The sequence below is a fragment of the Erinaceus europaeus genome, chromosome 20, assembly GCF_950295315.1.
Source record: "Erinaceus europaeus chromosome 20, mEriEur2.1, whole genome shotgun sequence".
Taxonomy (NCBI): domain Eukaryota; kingdom Metazoa; phylum Chordata; class Mammalia; order Eulipotyphla; family Erinaceidae; genus Erinaceus; species Erinaceus europaeus.
This window is the reverse complement of record NC_080181.1, coordinates 1,154,526-1,175,772: the sequence shown is the minus strand read 5'-3', so window position 1 is coordinate 1,175,772 and position 21,247 is coordinate 1,154,526. Positions and strand designations below refer to the sequence as shown.

The following is a 21,247-nucleotide window of genomic DNA, read 5'->3' as shown; positions in this document are numbered from 1 at the left end:
CTGTGCCTGCCAGCCTGGCCTCCAGACAAGTGGTTCAGGAAGAAGGAAGAGGACAGAAACACAGCAGGAGGGTGTGAACTGCAGAAGGGCCTGCAGGAGGCCAAGTGCCTGCATCCACACTCACGGCTCACACAACACAACAGCTCTTACACCTGCCCCAGGGGCTCTGCTGCTCTTGTAATGCTGACTTTACCCACTTCTGCAGGGCTGAGTTAAAGCAATGTTCTTTCCAAGTCCACTCAGAAATATACTGAGAGAGATGAATGTCATTCACAATGCCACAGCAGCTCATATAATCACAACAATGTAGCCTAAAATAGTATGATTTAGAGTGAGAGCCAGAGAGAGTGAGACAATGAGGACCCAGGGGCAGAGGGGACAGGAGTGGGGACGAGACCCAAATGTCTTTCTAACCCCAGCAGGAGTTTACAGAGCAACAGGCAGGAGGGAGAGCTACTGTGGTGGCTGGGAGCCCCTTCTCCATCTGAGACTTCCAAATAGCCCATAAGCAGCTTGCTTGCTGGTATCAGGAAGGGATCTCCCAAGAGTCTTGTAGGCACCTCCACACCTCACCTGGGCCTCTAAGGGCCCCTGTCCCTGAGTGGTGGGTGGCTAGCCTTTCTGCCTCTTCCACTGCCGGCTGTCATCTTTCCCCTCCTCCACCTTTGTTCCCTTTGTTACACTGCCTTGGTGTGGTGACGCAGTATACCTGCAACCATGGTTGGAAGTCCTGACACAGTGCTGACATCAGCTATGGCAACAGAGTATACAGTAGTCTGTGCAGGCATATGGTGGACTGTGGGAAGATCCAGTCTGTGCTGATGTATAGACTTAAAAAGTACAGCGAGCTGGAAGTCACACGCTGGCTCTTTGGCTGCTGCTGCTTCTCCTGATCAAAAGCATCTCGACTGAGGTGCTCCAGGCATCCTTCCGCCATGGCTACTTCTCCTGGGAACTGAACACCTGTGACTCTGCTAGCTGATAAACATTTAGACCCCTCTACTATGAGCAACCTTTACCAGAGCTGATAATTGTTTAACTTATGGGACTAGACTTTTGATAACCCCATTCAGACTCAATGAACCTAGCGTACTCTTAACCCTTGATGAAAAGTATTTATTTTGTTTAAACCAGTTCCCAGCTCCCACTGTGAATCCTTTTACGCACCGCAGCAGCCCCCTATCCCAAACCCCTTTTTAAGTTAAATTACAACACCTCGGTTCTGTCTTTTGGCCAGGAACTTGGCTTCATGTCACCAGATGTCACCTGCTGAGAGAGGCTGATGCCCCCCCCCCCACTTTCAGGTGGCCTGGGGGTTCCCTGCTGGGAATGGCCTGGGCGTGCTGGCACCCACATGGAGAGCGACCCTGCACTTCTGTTCCTGTCCTCATGGTGCTGAGTGTCCCCGTTGTGTCCCCATACCTGGACATGTACTGACATGGGCCCTTGCCTGGCATAGACTGTGCAGGCTTGGGCACTATGGCAGTTATGGTGAGTGCCAAGGCCACGGTGGTCACAGTGCTTCACAGTGCACCCTCCAGGCTGCTAAGCACAAGCTTCACACAGTCCCCACAGCCTGTGCTGGGGATGAAGACACAAGGGAAGATGAGTGCCCAGCCTGAGCTTTGTCAGCAGAGGAGGGAGGCCCATAAAGATGCTTGGGGAGCATGAGTTCAAAGACTGAAGCTCCTGCAGCTCCTGGCCTCACTCCACCCTTGAGGAAACTGCCTTCCCAGGGACAGGAAGCAGATGGCCCTGGCTTTGAGCCACCTCTGGCCACAGGGAGGCCAGGGCCCTGCAAGGCCTGGGGTGGCATGGGCTTTCATGCAGCAGACGGTCTCACTGGGGACCACTGGGCACTGCAGCCATTTCTTGTGACTCAGAAAAAAAAGAATTACAATAATTATTTTTTGGCAGCCTAGAGCCTTTCATCTTTATGAGATGATAGCAATGTTTTAAAGGATTATCATAGTGCTGTATGGTAATAATAATAATAACCCTTATTATGTGCAGTGCCTGAAGACTTTAAAAATACTTTTACATATAATAGCAGGCTTGAATCTAGTAGCAAGCCTCTGGGTATATGGAGTAGCACTTGTGTGCCACATTTCACAGGAGAAACTGAGGCCCATGGCTTCAGGGAAACCGTAGCAGGGCAGCTCTGGGGCCCCTCACAGGTTCCATTCTGTAAACCATGACGGGGTGTATGTATGTGTGTGGGTGATGTAAAGGAGAAATGCCAAGGCCTAGAGAGAGAGAGTGTGTGTGTGTGTGTGTGTGTGTGTGTGTGTGTGTGTGTGTATGCATGAGTCAACTCTAGAGCATGGCCCAGGGTCTTGAGCTGTCGGGACTGTCAGGAAGGCTTGGCAGGCACACGCCAACACCTTCCTGGACCACACACACACTATAGTGCCCTCACACCTGTGCATCCGGACGCCAGGCTGTGGGGATGCTAAACGAAACTCCCAGGGGAGGTGCTGCTTATGAGGCCAGGGAAAGCCCCCAGAGGTCCTTCACTCCTGACTCCCACCTTGGGTCTTACAGCTTTCCTCTTAGAAAACGTGCTCTTGTTGCTTATGCTGTTAGTGAAACTGTCTTAGTGGATGACAGGAGGCAATTTCATGATCTCAGGAACAGTGAATCATCCCGTAGTCACCTGCTCTGCTCTCCCCAGAACTGAAGGAGGAACACAGCAGGAAGGGCTCTTCTATGCCCACAACCTGCACTCTCCCTGAGGCCCTCCTCACTTTCTGATATATCAGAGGCCCATAGAGGCCACAGGGCCCTTCTCAGTTGGCTGGTGAAGGGTCCTGAGACACCTGGCTATTTGTAGGGGCCTGCCCTGCTCCCACTGAGGCAGCTGACCACAGCAGGAACCTCCAGCTTCCAAAGCACCAGCCCAGGGGTAATCCCTTCCCAGAGCACAGCCCTGCCTGCGAGTGGCCCGAGCTAGCTCCTGTGGAAGGGAGACCAGGCAGTGGTGGGCAGTGGTGCTCCTTCTCTGTGCTTACCTCCAGAAAATGTTCTGCCTGCTGTTCTCGATCCAGTTTCCTTGACGTGGTCGTAATCATACCTGTGTAAAAATAGAAGATTTGACTTTTAAATAGGTCAAGAAGCCTGCTGGGGGTGGGGAGCAAGACCAGTTATGGGAGCTGTGAGAATCTCTGGCCCAGAGGACAATCAGAGTGTCTCAGAACTGTTCTTAAATCAAGATTTACACGAACACCTGCCAAGTAGTTTCAGTTCTTTCTGCAAAAGACAAAGTGCTGTAATCACTTTAAGGGTGCAAAAACTGACAAAAGAATCATTGTTTTTCTAATTATGAGGACTTTCAATGATGACTGAAATTCAACAGTAGGAACTTCATTAAAATTTTTAGAGTTCTTGAACAATTAACATGTTGGTGATGTTGATTAGATTCAGGCTATGAAACAGTAATTTCTTATTTGACTTTTTATGGCTAAGCATTTTTTTTGTTATATTTGACTAAGGAAAGTATTTCTATAGTAACTACTTATTTGCATAATTATTTCAAATTCAATAACTAATATACCAAAGGTGTCACACTGCAATTTTCCACTGTTTTATGTGCTTAAATCTTTATACAAAGTAAGCTTCACACAGGAACTCTCTTCCCTTAGAATGGTACTTCTCATGAATGAATCATTCTTTTGAGTGTAAGTACAAAGAAAGGCAATGAGGAGCCTGGGTGGTGGCACACTTAGCAAAGTGCACACATTATGCACACGGACCTGTAAAGTCCCTGCTCCCCACCTGCAGGGAGAAGCTTCACGAGTGCTGAAGCAGGTCTGCAGATGTCTCTTTTCCTCTTTCCCTCCCCCTTCCTATCAACTTCTGTCTGTCACTATCAAATAAATAAACAGATTAAAAATGAGTTTTAAGAGTAGGGTACCAAAGTAAAAACCCTGTGGTGAGGGGGAGGGTGGACATTCGGCTTCCCGGGGTGCCAGGGGGTGGGAGTGGCGGGGATTGGACACAGTCTTTTGGTGGTGGCATTGGTGTTTATGTACACTCCTATTAAAGTGTAGTCATATAAATCACTAATTAATATGAGATGGGGAAAATTGATTGTATGTCTCAAACTTTTTAAAACACAGACGAGTCTTTTTAATACATAGGCTGAGTCTTTGATATGTGGACTCTCACAAAAGCCTAGACCAGACAGATCAGAAGCAACCGGTGGTACAGCTACATACAAGAGACTGGGTATTATACAGTCCCTAACAAAGGGACTTTTCAAAGTTAACCTTATTACCAAATAATGTGATGATAACAATAACTATCCATTGTCTTCTTGAACCCTAAGACAGCAGGAACCTCACATTTCCACTATAGAGCCTATATTTTCCCCAGTCCTGGAACCTTAGGGTGGGGCCCACTTTCCCGCATGCTTCTCCCAAGTCATATAAAATAATATTGCACCACCGATCGCAACCTAATCAACGCAATGAGTGCCACCTCAACATGCTTCACCTCAGACTGTGTCCAGAGACTTCAGGTGTGGAATGACAACCCTTCAGCTTCATTACTCGGGTGAGACCTTTCCTTTCATAGTATTCTCTAATTCCATCCCAGGTGGTTCACTTTCTAACAAAGTCCCAAAACCTAGATATAGACCAGGTTCCGTGAGACAGAGCATATGTTCACACGTACCCATAAACTAGGGCAAAATATATACCTGAAAGCAGAAAAGCACACTAGAGTCTGCAGTGAGTACCACCCAACACTTCATCTCCACTATTCCAACCTTTGGGTCCATGATTCTTCAACAACTTGTTTGGCTTTGTATGTTAACTCTCTTTTCAGCCACCAGGTTCCAGATGCCATCAGGATGCCGACCAGGCTTCCCTGGACTGAAAACCCCACCAATGTGTTCTGGAGCTCCGCTTCCCCAGAGACCCACCCTACTAAATAAAGAGAGAGGCAGACTGGGAGTATGGATCCACCAGTCAACGCCCATGTTCAGCGGGGAAGCAATTACAGAAGCCAGACCTTCCACCTTCTGCCACCCACAACGACCCTGGGTCCATACTCCCAGAGGGATAAAGAATAGGAAAGCTATCAGGGGAGGGGATGGGATACGGAGATCGGGTGGTGGACATTGTGTGGAGTTGTACCCCTCCTAACCTTTGGTTTTGTTAACGTTTCCTTTCTTAAATAAAAAAAAATTTAAAAAGTGAGTTTTAAGAGGCAGCGAGAAGGCGAACCTTCAAGGCTGCTTAGCTTATTGATGTCACCACTCTGCCTTTTCAGCTTTTATAATAATGTTGACTGACAATGTGAAGGTCAATTGTACACCCTTCTTTTCCTGATTCTGCAGTCTCCTGACACTGTCTTCCAGAAAGTTGCCTCTGGAAAGGCAGGAAGGGAGCAGCGCACCCCCAGTGCTGGAAAGGCATGTGAAATGCAGGCAGAACTGTACCTAGCTTGGCCTAGGAGCTCAGGCCCCTAGTTTTGGTTTACACAGAGCAGAGTGAGGGGACACCACGCTCCAGAAACAGCCAAGGGAGGCTGTAGGAAGGACAAACGGCTCTCTTGGCTTGACAGTGAAGCTTCACTGGGGGCGCAGACCTCACGACCCACCCATATCTGTCTGTACCCCTCGGGGGTAAGCCACATTCCCACAAATCCATGTTCCACTGTACACCTAACTGGCCTTTCCATGAGTGTTTGCTGAAAAGACTGTAGTACTTGGCTTCACCCAGCTTTCACAGGGTGTCTTCTCACGCTGGGGATGACCCCCTTGGTCAGAACTAGGTGCCTACCTGCTGAGTCCCAGTAGGTGCCCATCTCTATCATGGTTGCTCATTCCCCTAAGCATTCCCCTTGCTGGACTGTGTCTGCACTCCATCCACTGGTGTCACAGACAGGGCCAGCTTCCAGTTCTCAGGCCTGAGCAGAGGAAGGACCCCAGTCTTCCCATCTCTGACAGGGACATCAGTGTAGCCCAGAGGCTCTGGGCTCAGCATGGTGGTGCCTGGCCCTTGGCAGGCCCTTTGTCTACAACAGAAACAGCACCTGTGAAAAGCAGTACACCTAGTTCTACTGGTACCAAAAGCCTAAAGGCACTAGGATGCTACTTCTAACTGTATGCAAAAGAAGACCTATTGTATTTAAACTGGCCACAGGAGGCAAAGCTGAAGCTTCCTTCTGCCTCTGTCAACAAACACTATGAAACTCTCACCTGCTGCCATTGGGCAGGGGTTGGGGGGGGGGGCTGACCTGCACCATGAGAATAAGTGACCAGTCTCTACACCTGTTTTCATGTGACAGACGGAGCCAGGAGGAAGGTGACGTACAGCTTAGTCAGAGGATGTGAAAGTCATAAAACACGTGCTTTGCAGGTGTGATCCTTCAAGAGCATCTTTGTGTGTCTTTTATACCTGGTCTTGGGAAGAAGTCATTCTTTGATGTCCAATGTAGAATCCTGGAGAAATGATCACGTGTAATAGAGGACTCTGAATGCTATCAGATGGCTGACAACACTTTTTTTTTTTTTTTATAAATCTCACACATTTTCCAGTTAATTTTCACATAATTCAGTCCTCTCCCTTTGTCCTAAATACAAATGCAATGTAAAACCTCATTATTTCTCATCCCAGCTCTCTTGATAATTTGCTGGCTCCCTGTCTGCTTGGCACTACTTTATTCTACCTGGCTAAATTAATAGGGTGGGGAGGTCTTGGAGGGGGATAGTTAATGTACTCAAGACAAACCATTTGCAAAGCACTTTGATTTTAACAACCAGCATTTTGACACTCTAATTGCAAATATCCTATGTGCTGTTCATTACAGTCTGGCCAAGCAGGTCTTCAGTTTGGCAACACTTTGTTAATAGTAGCATTACCTTATGTGTTTATTTGAAGGTAGCCAATGTGTGCTTCCTGAAATACTTTAGGTCTGCATTTGACTGCTGGAAACTGCTCAGTAAAATCTAAATTTCTTTGACAAAAAAGAGGAAAACCTGTACAACAGCAATTTTGTGTAAGTCCTTGTAACTCTTGTTACAAAGTCCTGTTACAAAGCCTCTTGTTACCTCCTGTTTTCTGTGAGACAGCAATGGTTTAAGGGGAAGAGGAGAACAAGTCACCTTCTCCTCATTAGGTCTAACATACAATAGTTTTACCTGGAGCACTGAATCCCTTGGGACTAATGGGTGGACTTGGGGTACAAACTCAGAGAAGCAGCTGTGCTCTCTGCTATTCTGTAGGGAACATGCACCACACTTTGTTTCTCTTTGTAGCTTGATTCCACTTCTGTGTTTCCGCTTAGTATTCTGTCTGCCTGTCTGCTTCCTTCTGCAGACAGGGGTCTCTGGGGCAGCTGCATCTCTGTTCACCTAATGTTCCTTGGAGGTGGCCCTGTAGGCCAGAGTTGGCATTTGCACCTTCCTCTGCAGCACCCTGCCTGGCAGACGGATGGCAGTAGGCAGCTATTAGCGGGCTGGATGGAGGCAGGATGCCACTGAACGTGTGTGGGGTAGTGCATGCACCCCCATTCTCAGGAAGGGACCTCAGCATTTATGTTATGGCTTGTAAAAGCTTTCATGTCTTTGGGGAAAGCTCTCAAATAATTTTTTTCTTTTATTTATTTAATAATATTTATTTATTTCCTTTTTGTGGCCCTTGTTTTTATTGTTGTTGTAGTTATTATTGTTGTTGATGTCATTGTTGTTGGACAAGACAGAGAGAAATGGAGAGAGGAGGGGAAGACAGAGGGGGGAGAGAAAGATAGACACCTGCAGACCTGCTTCACCGCCTGTGAAGTGACTCCCCTGCAGGTGGGGAGCCAGCCAGGGGCTCGGACCAAGATCCTCACGCCGGTCCTCATGCTTTGCGCCATATGCGATTAACCTGCTGCCCTACCGCCCGACTCCCCCCATATAAATTTTAAATGGAATTATGTGCTGTGATAATTATTATTTTGGACTTTAACATAAAATGTTCTGAGTTCACAGAGTCGTGTTTTTTTGTATCGTATGTCAGAGTCTGCAGTCTCTGCAGTTAATTGAGGTTAATGGGGGGAAGTGGCAGATTGCCAATGCTAATGAGTTTTTCTTGACTCCAGCACGTATTATTATTACTCTTTTGCCTTTACTTTTTGTTTAACTAAATCCTGTCACATGTAAATAGGGACTGCTAACCTGTCAGCCCAGTTTCATCTCCCCCCAGATTAAAATAGTGTGTGTGTGTTTGGAGGGGGGCAGCAAGAAGGGGCCCCAGGCCTGCAGACTCGATTCCCAGGCCCTCAGCTCAGCCACAGCTGGCTGAGGAAGAGTGAGCCCCAGGGCTGTCCAGGCTCCTTCCCTCACAACTCCACCAGACAGGCGCTGAGGGGCAGCAGCCACACCTCACAGAAACACTCTTCCAGACTGCTTGTTCAGGAAATGAGGGACAAGGGGAGCTGGCAGGGAAGCCTGAGAGTCCTGAAGGAGCACAAAGCAGACTCCTGTGGGAGTGGCACTGGGGTGGGGGTGCCCTGGCTCTGCAAGGCCCCTCTTCACTGACAGAACAGCCCTTGCTGGGTGGGTGCTGCCCCGCTGAGTGCCAGCTGTGACACCTCCCCCATCTGGATCCCAGCTGGGTGCTGTCAGCTCAGGCTGTTTTTCCTTGATGGAGTGAGTGCTCAGGGGAGGGGGGCACACACTGAGAAGGACACTGAGTGGGGGAAGTAAGAGGGCTTGAGCCTGGACCTGCACCCACTGCAAGCCCCTCTGCCCTGGCCACCCAGGCTGGCCTGGAGTGCCCCGGTCTAGGGTCTGTGACCACAGGGCTGTCTGATGACTCCTTTCTCTCCATGGAAGCTGTGCTGTGAAGTTCCCCTTCTCCATCTCAACAGCGTGCACTCCCTTTGGGGGGGGCTCTTGGGTAGTAGCGGGTGGCTACACATCTAAACAGGTCTCCATTTAAAACCCAGTCAGCCAGAAATACAGCACCAAGTGACAGGGAAATGGCATCTCTGCCAGCACTCTGTGAAACTCGGTGTCTGCACGAGTAGCGGCACGTGCGGCGTGCCGCCCGAGGCTTAGTGGGCGATCCAGACCCATCACAGTGCTGCCCAGGATGAGCTCCTTCCCCGGGTGCAGCCAGGGGTGAGGAGGAGCAGGTGACTCCGAACACAGGGTGATCCCTGGGCATCACTAGGTGACTGCTCCAGCCCCTTCCTATGCAGGGAGCCCTGTCCCCCCTGGCTGCACATCAGACCTGGGCCCTCAGAGGGCTCTTCTCTGACCACAGCCCCACTTGGGCCCCCTTCCTGGCATCTCTGCCCTGACCTCATCTGCAGCAAGGCAGGCTACCGCTCTCTCCTCTGTGATGCTGAGAGGCGCCCACTACCCACTCAACCTGAAGGGAGACCTTTCTACTTCACCGGCAGAAACTTTGGAAGAGTAAAATGAGGAGTGAGAGTGGTGACATCTGCTCCTTCAGGAGTGGTTATAGCAGAGAGCAGGGCGAGTGAGCTCTATGTTCAGCCTGACCCAGCTTCTAGAATACCAAGTGCCGTTCAGGTGGGGCATCTGTGTCAGCAGCTGACTACCCCAGACACCATGGCCCCATCTCCATGGAGAAGAACACCCACTCTCTGTGCACTGGCAGGACACACTTGCAGACAGACACCCCTGGCCCCATCCCCACGGAGAAGAACACCCACTCTCTGTGCACTGGCAGGACACACTTGCAGACAGACACCCCTAGCCCCATCCCCACGGAGGAGAACACCCACTCTCTGTGCACTGGCAGGACACACTTGCAGACAGACACCCCTAGCCCCATCCCCACGGAGGAGAACACCCACTCTCTGTGCACTGGCAGGACACACTTGCAGACAGACACCTCTGGCCCCATCCCCATGGAGGAGAACACCCACTCTCTGTGCACTGGCAGGACACACTTGCAGACAGACACCTCTGGCCCCATCCCCACGGAGGAGAACACCCACTCTCTGTGCACTGGCAGGACACACTTGCAGACAGACACCTCTGGCCCCATCCCCATGGAGGAGAACACCCACTCTCTGTGCACTGGCAGGACACACTTGCAGACAGACACCCCTAGCCCCATCCCCATGGAGGAGAACACCCACTCTCTGTGCACTGGCAGGACAAACTTGCAGACAGACACTCCTAGCCCCATCCCCACGGAGGAGAACACCCACTCTCTGTGCACTGGCAGGACACACTTGCAGACAGACACCTCTGGCCCCATCCCCATGGAGGAGAATACCCACTCTCTGTGCACTGGCAGGACACACTTGCAGACAGACACCCCTAGCCCCATCCCCATGGAGGAGAACACCCACTCCCTGGCCCCATCCCCATGAAGGAAGACACCCACACTCTGTGCACTGGCAGGACACACTTGCAGACAGACACCCCTGGCCCCATCCCCACGGAGGAGAACACCCACTCTCTGTGCACTGGCAGGACACACTTGCAGACAGACACCCCTAGCCCCATCCCCACGGAGGAGAACACCCACTCTCTGTGCACTGGCAGGACACACTTGCAGACAGACACCTCTGGCCCCATCCCCACAGAGGAGAATACCCACTCTCTGGCCCCATCCCCATGAAGGAAGACACCCACACTCTGTGCACTGGCAGGACACGCTCGCACTCATCGCTGACCTCCGAGCTTGACCAGAGTCCCCTAATGACAAGACGCATGTTCTCAGCGGTCTGCTACCCACAGTAGTGTGCAACAAGGGGCTGCTGGGTGATTACTTGCCACAGGCATTGCTATGGAGAGGGGGGGGGTGGGGAACAGAGCAGGGAAGCCCTGGAACTCAGCTCCTTGTACAGGGGGAGGAAAGCAGGCTCCTCAAGAGACTGCTGAGCACCACCAGCTGTGGCCCTGAGCTGGGCAGGGATTGTTGGGAGAGTAGGTAGAACTAGGAGGTGCCCAGGAGGGGTGTGTGTGTGTGGGGGGGGGGGGCAGACCAGGACTCAGGGTGGAGCCAGGACTCCTAACGTGTTTTTATAGCAAGGGGAAGTTCTGCAAGGGCTTCTGAGGATGAGTGGTGAGTGGGGGCTGGAGGCTTCTGGGTCCTTCTCATCCTGCATGGGCCCCGGCTAGCAGGCAGAGCTCCTGTTCACGCTGACCTGACTTGCTTCCTGCCACAGCTGTGACCGGTTATAAAATGCCCCTCCTCTTTGGAAATTCAAGCCATTCCTTCTGCAGATGTTATCACATTTAAACAGTCCAGCTCCCACTAAGCTATAGGTGATTCTGGGCTGTGGAGCTGAGGAATTGTGTGTCATGAGACCCAGTCAGGCCCCAGTCCCAGGACCCTGAGGTGTGCTTGCTGGGAGGACACCGCTATATCGCCATAGCTCACCTTGGCAGGCCTCCACAACACAGGCATGTTCCCGGGGAACCTGAACCACTGTGGTCAGACCTTGTTCTGTTACTAGAATGAGGGGTGGGACTCCAATTCACCTGGAAGAGGCTGAAGGGTGTGTGTATCTGTGTGAGTGTGCTTGTGTGTGTGTATGTGTGAGTGTGCCTGTGTGTGTTCCTGTGTGAGTGTGTGTGAGCCTGTGTGTGTCTGTGTGAGTGTGCTTGTGTGTGTCTGTCTGTGTGAGTGTGCTTGTGTGAGTGTGCCTGTGTGTGTTCCTGTGTGTGTGTGTGAGCCTATGTGAGTGTGCATGTGTGTGTGAGTGTGGATGTGTGTTAGTCTCTCTGTATGTTTGAGTGTGCATGTGTATGTCTGTGAGTGTGTGTGTCTGAGGGTGCATGTGTATGTGTGTCTGTGCGTGTGAGTGTGCATGTGTATATGGTGGGAATGTCACACACACACTCAGTGCAGGCAGTGTGTTTGAGGATTTCCTTGGCTAAGTCATTTACAAGGGATGAAGCATACCAAGAGAAGACCCTGGTCAGTGCTGGTATATCAGCAGACAAACCAAGAAGTTGATAGCTCAGCCTGCTAGGGCACAGGACTTGCACATATAAGGTGACATGTAAGAATCCAGAGTATGCAGGTTCGATCCCTGGCTCCACCTTAGGCTAGAGGTTGGCCGTGCTCTAGCAAAGCTCTCTCTCCTCTTTACAGACAAATGCATGGGCTGGGTAGACAGTGCTCAAAGGCTCCTTGCCTTTCTCAGCTGTTCCCTGTGAGCTCCACCTGGCAGTGCTGATTTCATGAACATTGAGATGATTCATTGATCATCTGTGAACCCTCTTTCTCCACATCTTCCTACAGCATCTACATATCCAGTTTCTAGAGAATCAAAGAACTCCCCTGTGAACTGGCTGATGGCTCCCAGTAGGTGAGTGTAGCTAGGCCTGCTGTCGAGAGGCCCCGCCACCATGGCCTCCAGAAGAAAGCAGACAGCACCTCAAGGGAACACCGGCCCTGCCTGCATGCCCCCACACACAGCTGTAGCCCAGGCCGGGAGCCAGGGAGCAGGGCCTCAGCACACATGCCAAAAGCATCCCTGGGAGCTTGTGGAACCAGGGAGCGGGCCTCACCGCACACACCAAGAGCACTCCCTAGGAGCGTGGCAGCACCGCAGCCTAGCCACTGGCATTCTGTATGTAGCTGTGCACCGGCCGCAGGCTCTGAAAACCTGTTGCTATGTTTCATGTTGGTTTGTTCCCCTTCTCCCCAACTCTGAGAATTGGTTTGGCCCTTGCTATTTTTGCGCCCCTTTTTCTCCCTGCCCCCTATGCTAAGATGTCAAGAGTCCCAGCAGCACCAGCAGAGGGAGAGACATGGGGAAGCACATGGTGTGGTGATTTGCCCGCTTGTGAATAAAGATATACAGCTTCCCAGCCCAGCCGTGTGTCCCCCAGTCTGTCTCTGTCTACCACCGTGACGCTAGCCCAGCCTGCTGGAGCCCCCGAAACTTTAACAACAAATGGCGCCCATGTGGACCTGACCTGCGCATCTCTCAGATAAGTGAAGACAATTTGGCTACCTATGCACTATGGCCTTCTCTTCTGCTTGTGAAGAGATCTCCAAAGGCCTCTGCCCTTTCTTCACGAGACTGTTTTGCTGTTTCTGGAACATTTATCTCTGGACCACTCTGTGGTTTCTGCCCAATGCCAGCTCGCAGGAGCCCAACACCAGCCCGCATGAGCCGGCTTTCCGCCGTGTGGCATGGGGCATTGGGCGCCGGCTCCCTCCACGCTGCTCGGCCGCTGGGAGCAGGGCAGCAGACATGGCAGGGCCATGGGGCAGGGCTGCGGCAGCCTATCATGGCCGCCACCCCGGGGCACCTTGGCCTGCGCCTTCTACACGGCTGGCCCGCCCACCCTCCTGCTATGAAGTCTGGGCAGATCCCGGGCCACCCAGAGACCGCGGGCTCCCTGCTGAAACTGGGCCCCCTGGCCGAGATCTCTAGCTTGGGTCTGAAGGCAGACAAGCTGGAGTATGCAGAGATTCGTCCAGAGATCGCAACCTGCAATTCCTAGAAGTGAAGTTGCCCAAGAGGCCACCACTGGACAACACACTCCCCGAAAAGCTAAGACAGTACAGATCTGAATTCGTGTTTTAAATGACATGTCTTCGTAACAAAGGTTTCTCTCCTTGTGTATTAATGACCATGTTTATGTGTGTGTTTAAAGTTTGGTAAATAGTAACTTTAAGGTTAAAAATGTAACTTTAAGGCTAAATTCTTACCAGGCAAAGTTAAATGAAAAAGGTTTTCAATGTAATTCTCATAAAGATAAAATTAACTTACATTTAAAGTCTGAGGTAAAAATTAGTTAACAATCAATATATTTTAACTAAGTTGGTCTTAAAAAAAAAAAACCTGCACACACCTAGGGTGTGTCTCCATCTTGAATGGGTGTAACAAAAGGTTAAAAAGACGTTGTTGATATGTAAAACTCTCAAATTCCTTCTCAATTAGAAACGTTAGATTGCGCTATGGTTATGCTAATAATTCTCATGCCTGAGGCCTTTTTCTTTCTATTTCTTTTTTTTTGCCTTTCCACATTTTATTGTTTAAACTTTAAATAACCTTAGAATCATGCTGGAAGAGACTTCCAATTGTGATAGAGTTATCAATTGTGGTAAACTTCTAACCTGCTACAAGTTTTGTTTCATAAGTAAGTGAATTGCAGCTGTCAAGTTCTCTACAGAAAAGCAGAATTCCGATGGCTGACATTCCCCATCGAGACAGACATACAACAATTCACCCCTTGGCAATTCTTCGGTGGACATCTGCTTTGGACTTCTATCGGACTCACTGGTACACCTCGGACACTTTGCACAAAACTAGCAGCTTCCCTTATGCTGCTGGGTTTCTCAAACACTGACTGCAGCCATGCCTTTGGACTCTAGGCCTCACCCTCCCCCCCATGCTAGAAAATGCCCGTCGAGGCAAGTATGCCCCCCAGAGGCAGGAAATGTTTTTTTTAAGCTGATAAAGTTTTGCCCAGAGGCAAAAAATGGCCCCCTCAGGCCTTCCCTTGGCAGCACACTGGTTCTTGTTACTCGCTTACATGTTTCTCCATGTTTGTGCCAGTTTCTTTTTTGAAAATGCCTGTACGACATAGGTTTCTGTTCACCCCACACCCCTGATACTGTGGTCATTTAGTTAAAAACAGAAGGGGGAATTGTCAGTATGTTTCATATTGGTTTGTTCCCCTTCTCCCCAACTCTGAGAGAATTGGTTTGGCCCTTGCTAGTTTCGCACCCCTTTTTCTCCCCGCCCCCTATGCTAAGGACATTAAGAGTCCCAGCAGCAGCCGCGGAGAAAGAATGATGGAGAAGCACATGGTGTGGTGATTTGCCTGTTCGTGAATAAAGATTAAACTGCAGCTTCTCAGCCCAGCCGTGTGTCCCCGAGTCTCTGTCTCTGTCTACCGCCATGAAGCTAGCCTGGCCATCTGGAGCCTCCGAAACTTTAACAACAAAAACCTGAACCTGTGACCTGCCCCCCGCCCCACTCACCACCTTCTCCATCTGCTCCTTCTGGCTTCCTGGTCACTCCCAACATCAGCCAATATATTCTCTGGCTCTCTCCTGCAACCATTTATACTTTACCATCAAATGCCCATGTAGTGAGTGACTAAGACTGTGTATGTACATGTTATAATGCACAAGGACCCAGGTTCAAGCCCCCAGTCCCCACCTGCCAAGGGACAGTTTCACAAGTGCTGAAGTAGTGCTGCAGGTGTCTCTCTGTCTCTCTCCTCTCTATCTCCCCCTTCCTCTCAATTTCTCTATCCAATAAATAAATAAATAAAATTTAAAAAGACTATGTGTAGAGATAGAAAGATAGGTACACACACACACACACACACACACACGCCCTGAAGATTAAAAAAAAAGCTTAAAATGAGTATGAGTATTGAGAAAACCCCTTGGGTTTGTGGACCAATATTTATATCTGGCTACGAAATGAATCAAAGTTTTATGGAAACCAGTGTGGATAAACAGTTATTTCTCAACCCAAATAAATATGTAAGTCAATAAAACGTAATATAGTGCTATATCAAAAGTAAGTTTGATGGAATCTGTTGAAGAGTAAGCCTGTAAAATGATTCTAGGTTCTCTGTGTGATGGGAGTGGAGAACCCCAGAGCACAAGTTGTCAACAGAAAGCAGGCAAAAATTATGTTCAGAGCAAGAATCTGAGAAGGTCTGGGTTCATAACATTCTTCCCTCTGGGGATCTGGCTTAGGAGCCTGGGAACTCTGAGGGCACCAGGCTGTGCTCCAGAGGGTCTGTGAGTGAATGCCTGCCTCTTGCCCCAAATACCTCCAACTGCTCACTCATTAACCCCACTCCCATCCTTGTCCTCTCCAACTCGTATGGGGATGTGCTTCACTTCTTTATTACAGTTTATTTGTGATTATTAGTGGTTTTTAAAGTGGACAAGATTGGAGAGAGGCAGGATAGTATTTTTAAAGATCTGCTCTTGCCAGATCTGTTGGTACTACTCTCCTGGAGGAGACCCTGTGTGGTGGCAGCTGCTGTAAAGATAGGCCATGCTGTGTGCAGGTGAAAGGCCCCCAACGAAGCCTCTCCTTAGCCCATGAGGTCAGGGACAGGCTCACCATGCTGGTGCCCTCAGTCTAAGAGACAGTGCTGGAGCAGGGGAGGGCCCGCCAAGTACAGGGCCACTATTCAGAGTACACCGTGAGGCAGAATCTAGCTCTCCCCAGACTGACCATCACTCTTCCCTTTTCCTTCTTTTAACTGCCACCAGGGTTACAGCTGGGGTTTGCTGCCTGCACAACAAATCCACTGCTCCCAGCGGTCTTTTTTCCCTTTGTTTTTTGGATAGACACAGAAATTGAAAGGGAAGGGTGAGATAAAGAGGGACAAGAGAGATACCTGCAGCACTGCTCCACCACTCATGAAGCCCCCCCCCCAACCTCCCACACACACACTGCAGGTGGGGACTGGGGCTTTGAATCCCAGCCCTTGAGCATTATTAAACTTATTTGTGCCTGTTTACTTTTTGCCTCTCTAATGTTGCCAGCAGGAGACTCTGAAGCACACACACTCTGTAGGATGGATAAAGTGCACACTGCAGAGTTGGCAAGGAGTTTCGGCAGCTGCCTGGGGCTATGTTGCTGGGAGTCCAGGCCCCTGTAGATGGGCAGGCTGGTCTCCAGGGCTCATCTTTGTGCCGTGTGCTGAGCAGGTTCTGGCTTCTCCTGACTGAGTGTCATCTGCCTGTGACTGCCATCTGAGGGCTCCCTGAGCCCTGCCTCACAGTTGAAAGTGATTGCCTTCCCTTTTATCTTTATGTGCTCTGTGAGGCTGATAAATGTCTTTTGTTACCTGGTTAAATAACAAAATGCTGTGCAGTGCACCTGGGACAGCATCAAAGAAGATGTGAATTCCACAGGCTGCATCCTTCTGCCCACCCCCTCTCTGCTGGCAGAAGGTCCAAGTGCTCCCCTTTATTTTTATTTTTTTTTTAATTTTTTAATTTATAAAATGGAGATATTGACAAGATCATAGGGTAAGAGGGGTATAATTTGACACAATTCCCACCACCAGAACTCCCTATACCATCCCATCCCCCCCTTGAAAGCTCTCCTAATCTTTTTCCCTCTGGGAGTATGGACCCAGGATCATTATGGGGAGCAGAAGGTTCCTGTAATTTCTTCTCCACTGGACATGGGTGTTGGCAGGTGGATCCATACCCCCAGCCTGTCTCTCTCTTTCCCTAGTGGGGCAGGCTCTGGGGAAGTGCTCCCCTTTCCATGACCCTACAGCAGTGGCTCTGTGCTCTCACAGCCCTCACCACACACCCAGGCACCTGCAGGCCAGGGTCACCCACTGCTATGTCCTGCTGTGAGCACATAGTGCAGAGATGAGTGCTACCAACCAAAGTGGCTGCCCAGGAAGCACGCACAGCACACTCATCTTTCCTGACTGTGCTCAGCACAGTGTGGCCCTCAGCACACAGAGCACATGGCTGGGCCCACCACAGGACATGCTGTGAGGATGGAGCCCTCCCCTCTCAGTGGACCAGGACTGGCCCATCTGGGGAGGGAGCAAGGGTGCTTCCCTGTGGAGATACCAGCACTTGCTTTAGTCCACAATCTTTGTCTACCTTAGTTCTCTGTGGTGGCCTTCAAGTTCTCCCCCATGCCACTGCTCTGGCCCAACTCCTCTCCCTGCACACCCCTCCCCCCCGCAGATATACACGTGCACACTCAGAAGCCTGCAAGCCAGGTGCTTTAGGGAGGGAGCCTGTGGTCATACGCATAGTCATTTTGGCTCTAGCTGATCTGCAAGTATGGCACAGGAAAGGCTTAAGCAACGCAATGAAACTGAATGAGTCTGTAACTTTTGAACAAGTCTGAAAAGCAAGGAGCATGGCGCTGAGAAGCACTGCAGTGATCCCCCATGTGGGGAGGTGAGGGGTGCTCTAGAGCATGAGAGGCTGCACCTGAGAGGCAACACAAACTAGTCTAGAGAAACCTGACATAGCAAGGCGAGTATACTCACAGCTCATGAAGCAGCAGTGCTAACTGGCTGGACTCTGGCAGCCAGGAGGAGAAGGTGTTATTTGTCAGTTCAGAGTCAGGACTGACAGCATGCCATGTGACTGTTTAGCTCTCTCCGGAGTCAGACCCCTGCCTCTTACTGCAGCCAGAATGGCTCCATGCGTTAGAAAAGGCTTCTGGAGGCTCTCCAACACCGTTGCGGGTTTCAGAATAGATGGACATAGATCCTGTCTCCACAGAGCTTGCCCGTTAGCTTACACTGGGGTTCAGGAAGACAGATGTACCTCCAACTTGTAATGGCATAAGATGATGGACGAAGAACCCTGAGATGGCAGTAGGACACCCCTGCTTCTTAAGATATGTGACTCCAGACACATGCATGGACGTGAAAAGACTGGTGACCCTGTGTTCTTTATGGTCAGTGAGAACCACTGGTTGTTATCACACTCCAGGGTGAGAGCCCTCTGTCCAGCAGCAGGTGTGTGAGGCTGAACCATAAAGACAAATGGTGGATCGTAGGCTGCAGGGCTGGGGTGGGGGTGGGGAGGAGTGATCTCTATAGAGAACATTCCCAGAGACACAGCACCAGATGGTCCCTGTTCTTCCCCCACACTTGAGCCTGGGAATCCCCGGGGGGTCTTGCAAAGTGTGTGCCTATCTGACCACGTCTTAGCAAGACGCAGGGGCCTCCGCTTGTTTGCTAAGCTCTGGTCCCAGGAGACCAGTCTGAAGCTGGTCATTGTCTATCCTGGGCTTAGGTGCCCCAGGAAGGAGAGAAGTGAGTGTGCTTGTGGGGAGCAGGCTGGACACCTCAGTGGGCTGCCAGGACTGGGTGAGGGAGCCTCAGACCTGTGGCAGGACCCTCAGCTGGCTGGGAGCAAGGATGCCTTTCCAGAGGGGAGGCCCTCCCAAACTACCATGCCAGCTCCTGGAGGTACTCATGCAGTTGAGGCTGCTGGCTCCCCCCAGAAGCTGGAGGAATGGGGTCTCCAGCATGGAAGGCCTCAAACACGGGCCAGCAGCTTCTAAGATGTGATGGTGGCCAGGTGCGGCCCCGGCCCAGCTCCCCACACAGCCCTCCCTGCATGCCGTCCTGCCAGCAACTGCAGTCATGCTCCCCGCTGCCATCCACACACACCTCTGCACACTGTCCTGTCTCCTGTGGAAATATGGACAAGGAAAAATAAGTAAAGAGGTGAAAGACAACTACCGGGTGGTTTCATTCAAGTGAATTCTAGAGAACTGATACACATGAACAAAGACAGAAGCAAGCAAACTATTTCTCAGACTAGTGAGGACTGTGGCATTATCCCTGGGAGATGGGAGGGTGGCGATCAGAATTTTAGGTGATGGGTGTGGTGTGGAACTATAACTTTAAAATATTGTAACCTGCTATTAATCGCAAGTGAAATATGGACATAAAATAAAGCAAAACATGACAAGGTGATGCACCTGCTCTTAGTCTGCAACAGAGAAAGAAGCCACAACCTCCACTCCCCTATACACACACCTCTTCCCTGGCTGGGGCACAGCATGGTTGGGCCCACCGTCAACCAGGAGACAGACACTCTGCCCCTCAGGTGTCCCTGCTCTCTGAGCTATGCTTCCCTTCCTGGACACAATCAGCTGGGCATCCACTGAAGCCCCCTCTGGTTATTCTACCCCAGGGTAGAGGTCTCTCCCCATGAAGTCCAGAGGTCCTGTGAGAAAGGAGTTTTCACACATGGAGACACAGCAGGAGAACTAGCACCCAGCTGCTTCACTGGACATTTTCTGTTCTGCACACCTACCGAGTATTAGCACATGCAGCTCACACTGGAATAATAGCCTGTTTCCCCCCTCAAATAGGAGCACAGGCCTGATTTCCTGTCTCTTGTTCAGAGCACAGGGGCTTAAGGCCCAGAAACACAAAGCGTGTATAGCCCATCCAACAGAGTGCTGGCTGCTATGTGCCAAGGTGCCACTTCCTGTCGCTGCTGAGAGCGCACTGGCTGTCTCCTGGCCTCTAAGTGAGGCATCTGCCCTGCAGGGCCCTCCGTGCCCAGGCACTGGAAAGGAGGCAAGCCTGCGAGGTGGTCAACTGTGGGCATAGTACATGCTGTGGCAGGCTGTGCACTGTCCTCCAGAGTCCCATCTTGATAGGTTCTTTGTCCCAGCATGTCAGGGCTCACTCAGGTTGCCCACCTCTTTCACCTACTTCTCACTGGCAACCCCGGCAGAGGCCCATTGCCCTGGTCTGTGACATCCTTGACATCTTCCAGCATGTGTCTTAAGCTAAATTCTACATTCCTTTCACATTAGAGTCTATCTTATTCATCAGTATTCATACCTTTCCTAAATCCAAGACTGGCACACACACTGAGTGCTCAGTATACGTTTGCTCAACTTATTTTATGAACAATTTTTGAGGAAATTAAGGAAAATGTGCATACAGAGAACTAGCAAAGCATAGAGAATTAAAGTATCAGGATAGGAGAGACTATAAAAACACCAAGTGGACTGCTCAACAGAATTGCATGCATTCCATTTTGGCTCTCAGCCTCCCTGAAGTCAACAGGAAGAGGAAAATGGTAATTGCTATAGGCCTCATTTAAAAAGGCAGAAGAGGAAGTTGGGCGGTAGCACAGAGGGTTAAGCACACGTGGTGCAAAGCGTAAGGACTGGTGTAAGGATCCCGGTTGGAGCCCCCGGCTCCCCACCTGCAGGGGAGTCGCTTCACAAGCAGTGAAGCAGGTCTGCAGGTGTCTATCTTTCTCTCTCCCTCTCTGTCTTCCCCATCTCTCTCCATTTCTCTCTGTCCTATCTAACAATGTCGACATCAACAACAACAATAGTAACCACCACAACAATGAAAAACAACAAGGGCAACAAAAGAGAAAATAAATATTAAAAAATTAAAAAAAAAAGATGTTGAAAAAAGGCAGAAGAGATCTAATAATGCCCAGGCTTAGCCTGACTGTAAAGGTGGCTCACAAAGGGGACTCCATGCAGAAGGAAATACCCACTGTGCCACAGAAAATGCTCTGGAAACGACAGGCTGCTTCCAGCATTTCCAAAATACCACTAGTCTTGCTGTTTGACCACTACTTTCCTGCAGCCTCATGGCTCCTAGGAGAAGGCGTGCTGTCAGTGAGAACTAGCCTGCTCTTGCATATGCTAACAGAATGTTCCTTTTGGAGGGCTACCTGTCCCCACTATCTTCAGGTGTGGAAACCACTCTGTTCCAGGCTCAGGTCGGGCACACACATGTCACACACATGACAGTCAAAGGCAGAGCTCACCATCCCATTGCAGTGCGCCTCCA

General features: G+C 50.4%; 1 protein-coding gene across 4 annotated transcripts in view; it reads right to left on the bottom strand.

The window, feature by feature from the left end:
• Nucleotides 1-21,247, bottom strand: part of FAT3 (FAT atypical cadherin 3) — a 362,716-nt gene that overhangs the window by 110,594 nt on the left and 230,875 nt on the right. For all 4 annotated transcript variants that reach the window (XM_060179643.1, XM_060179646.1, XM_060179644.1 and 1 more), the window contains exon 4: nt 3,012-3,073. In XM_060179643.1, coding sequence (XP_060035626.1) covers nt 3,012-3,073 — 62 coding nt within the window. The remainder of the gene's footprint in view (nt 1-3,011; nt 3,074-21,247) is intronic.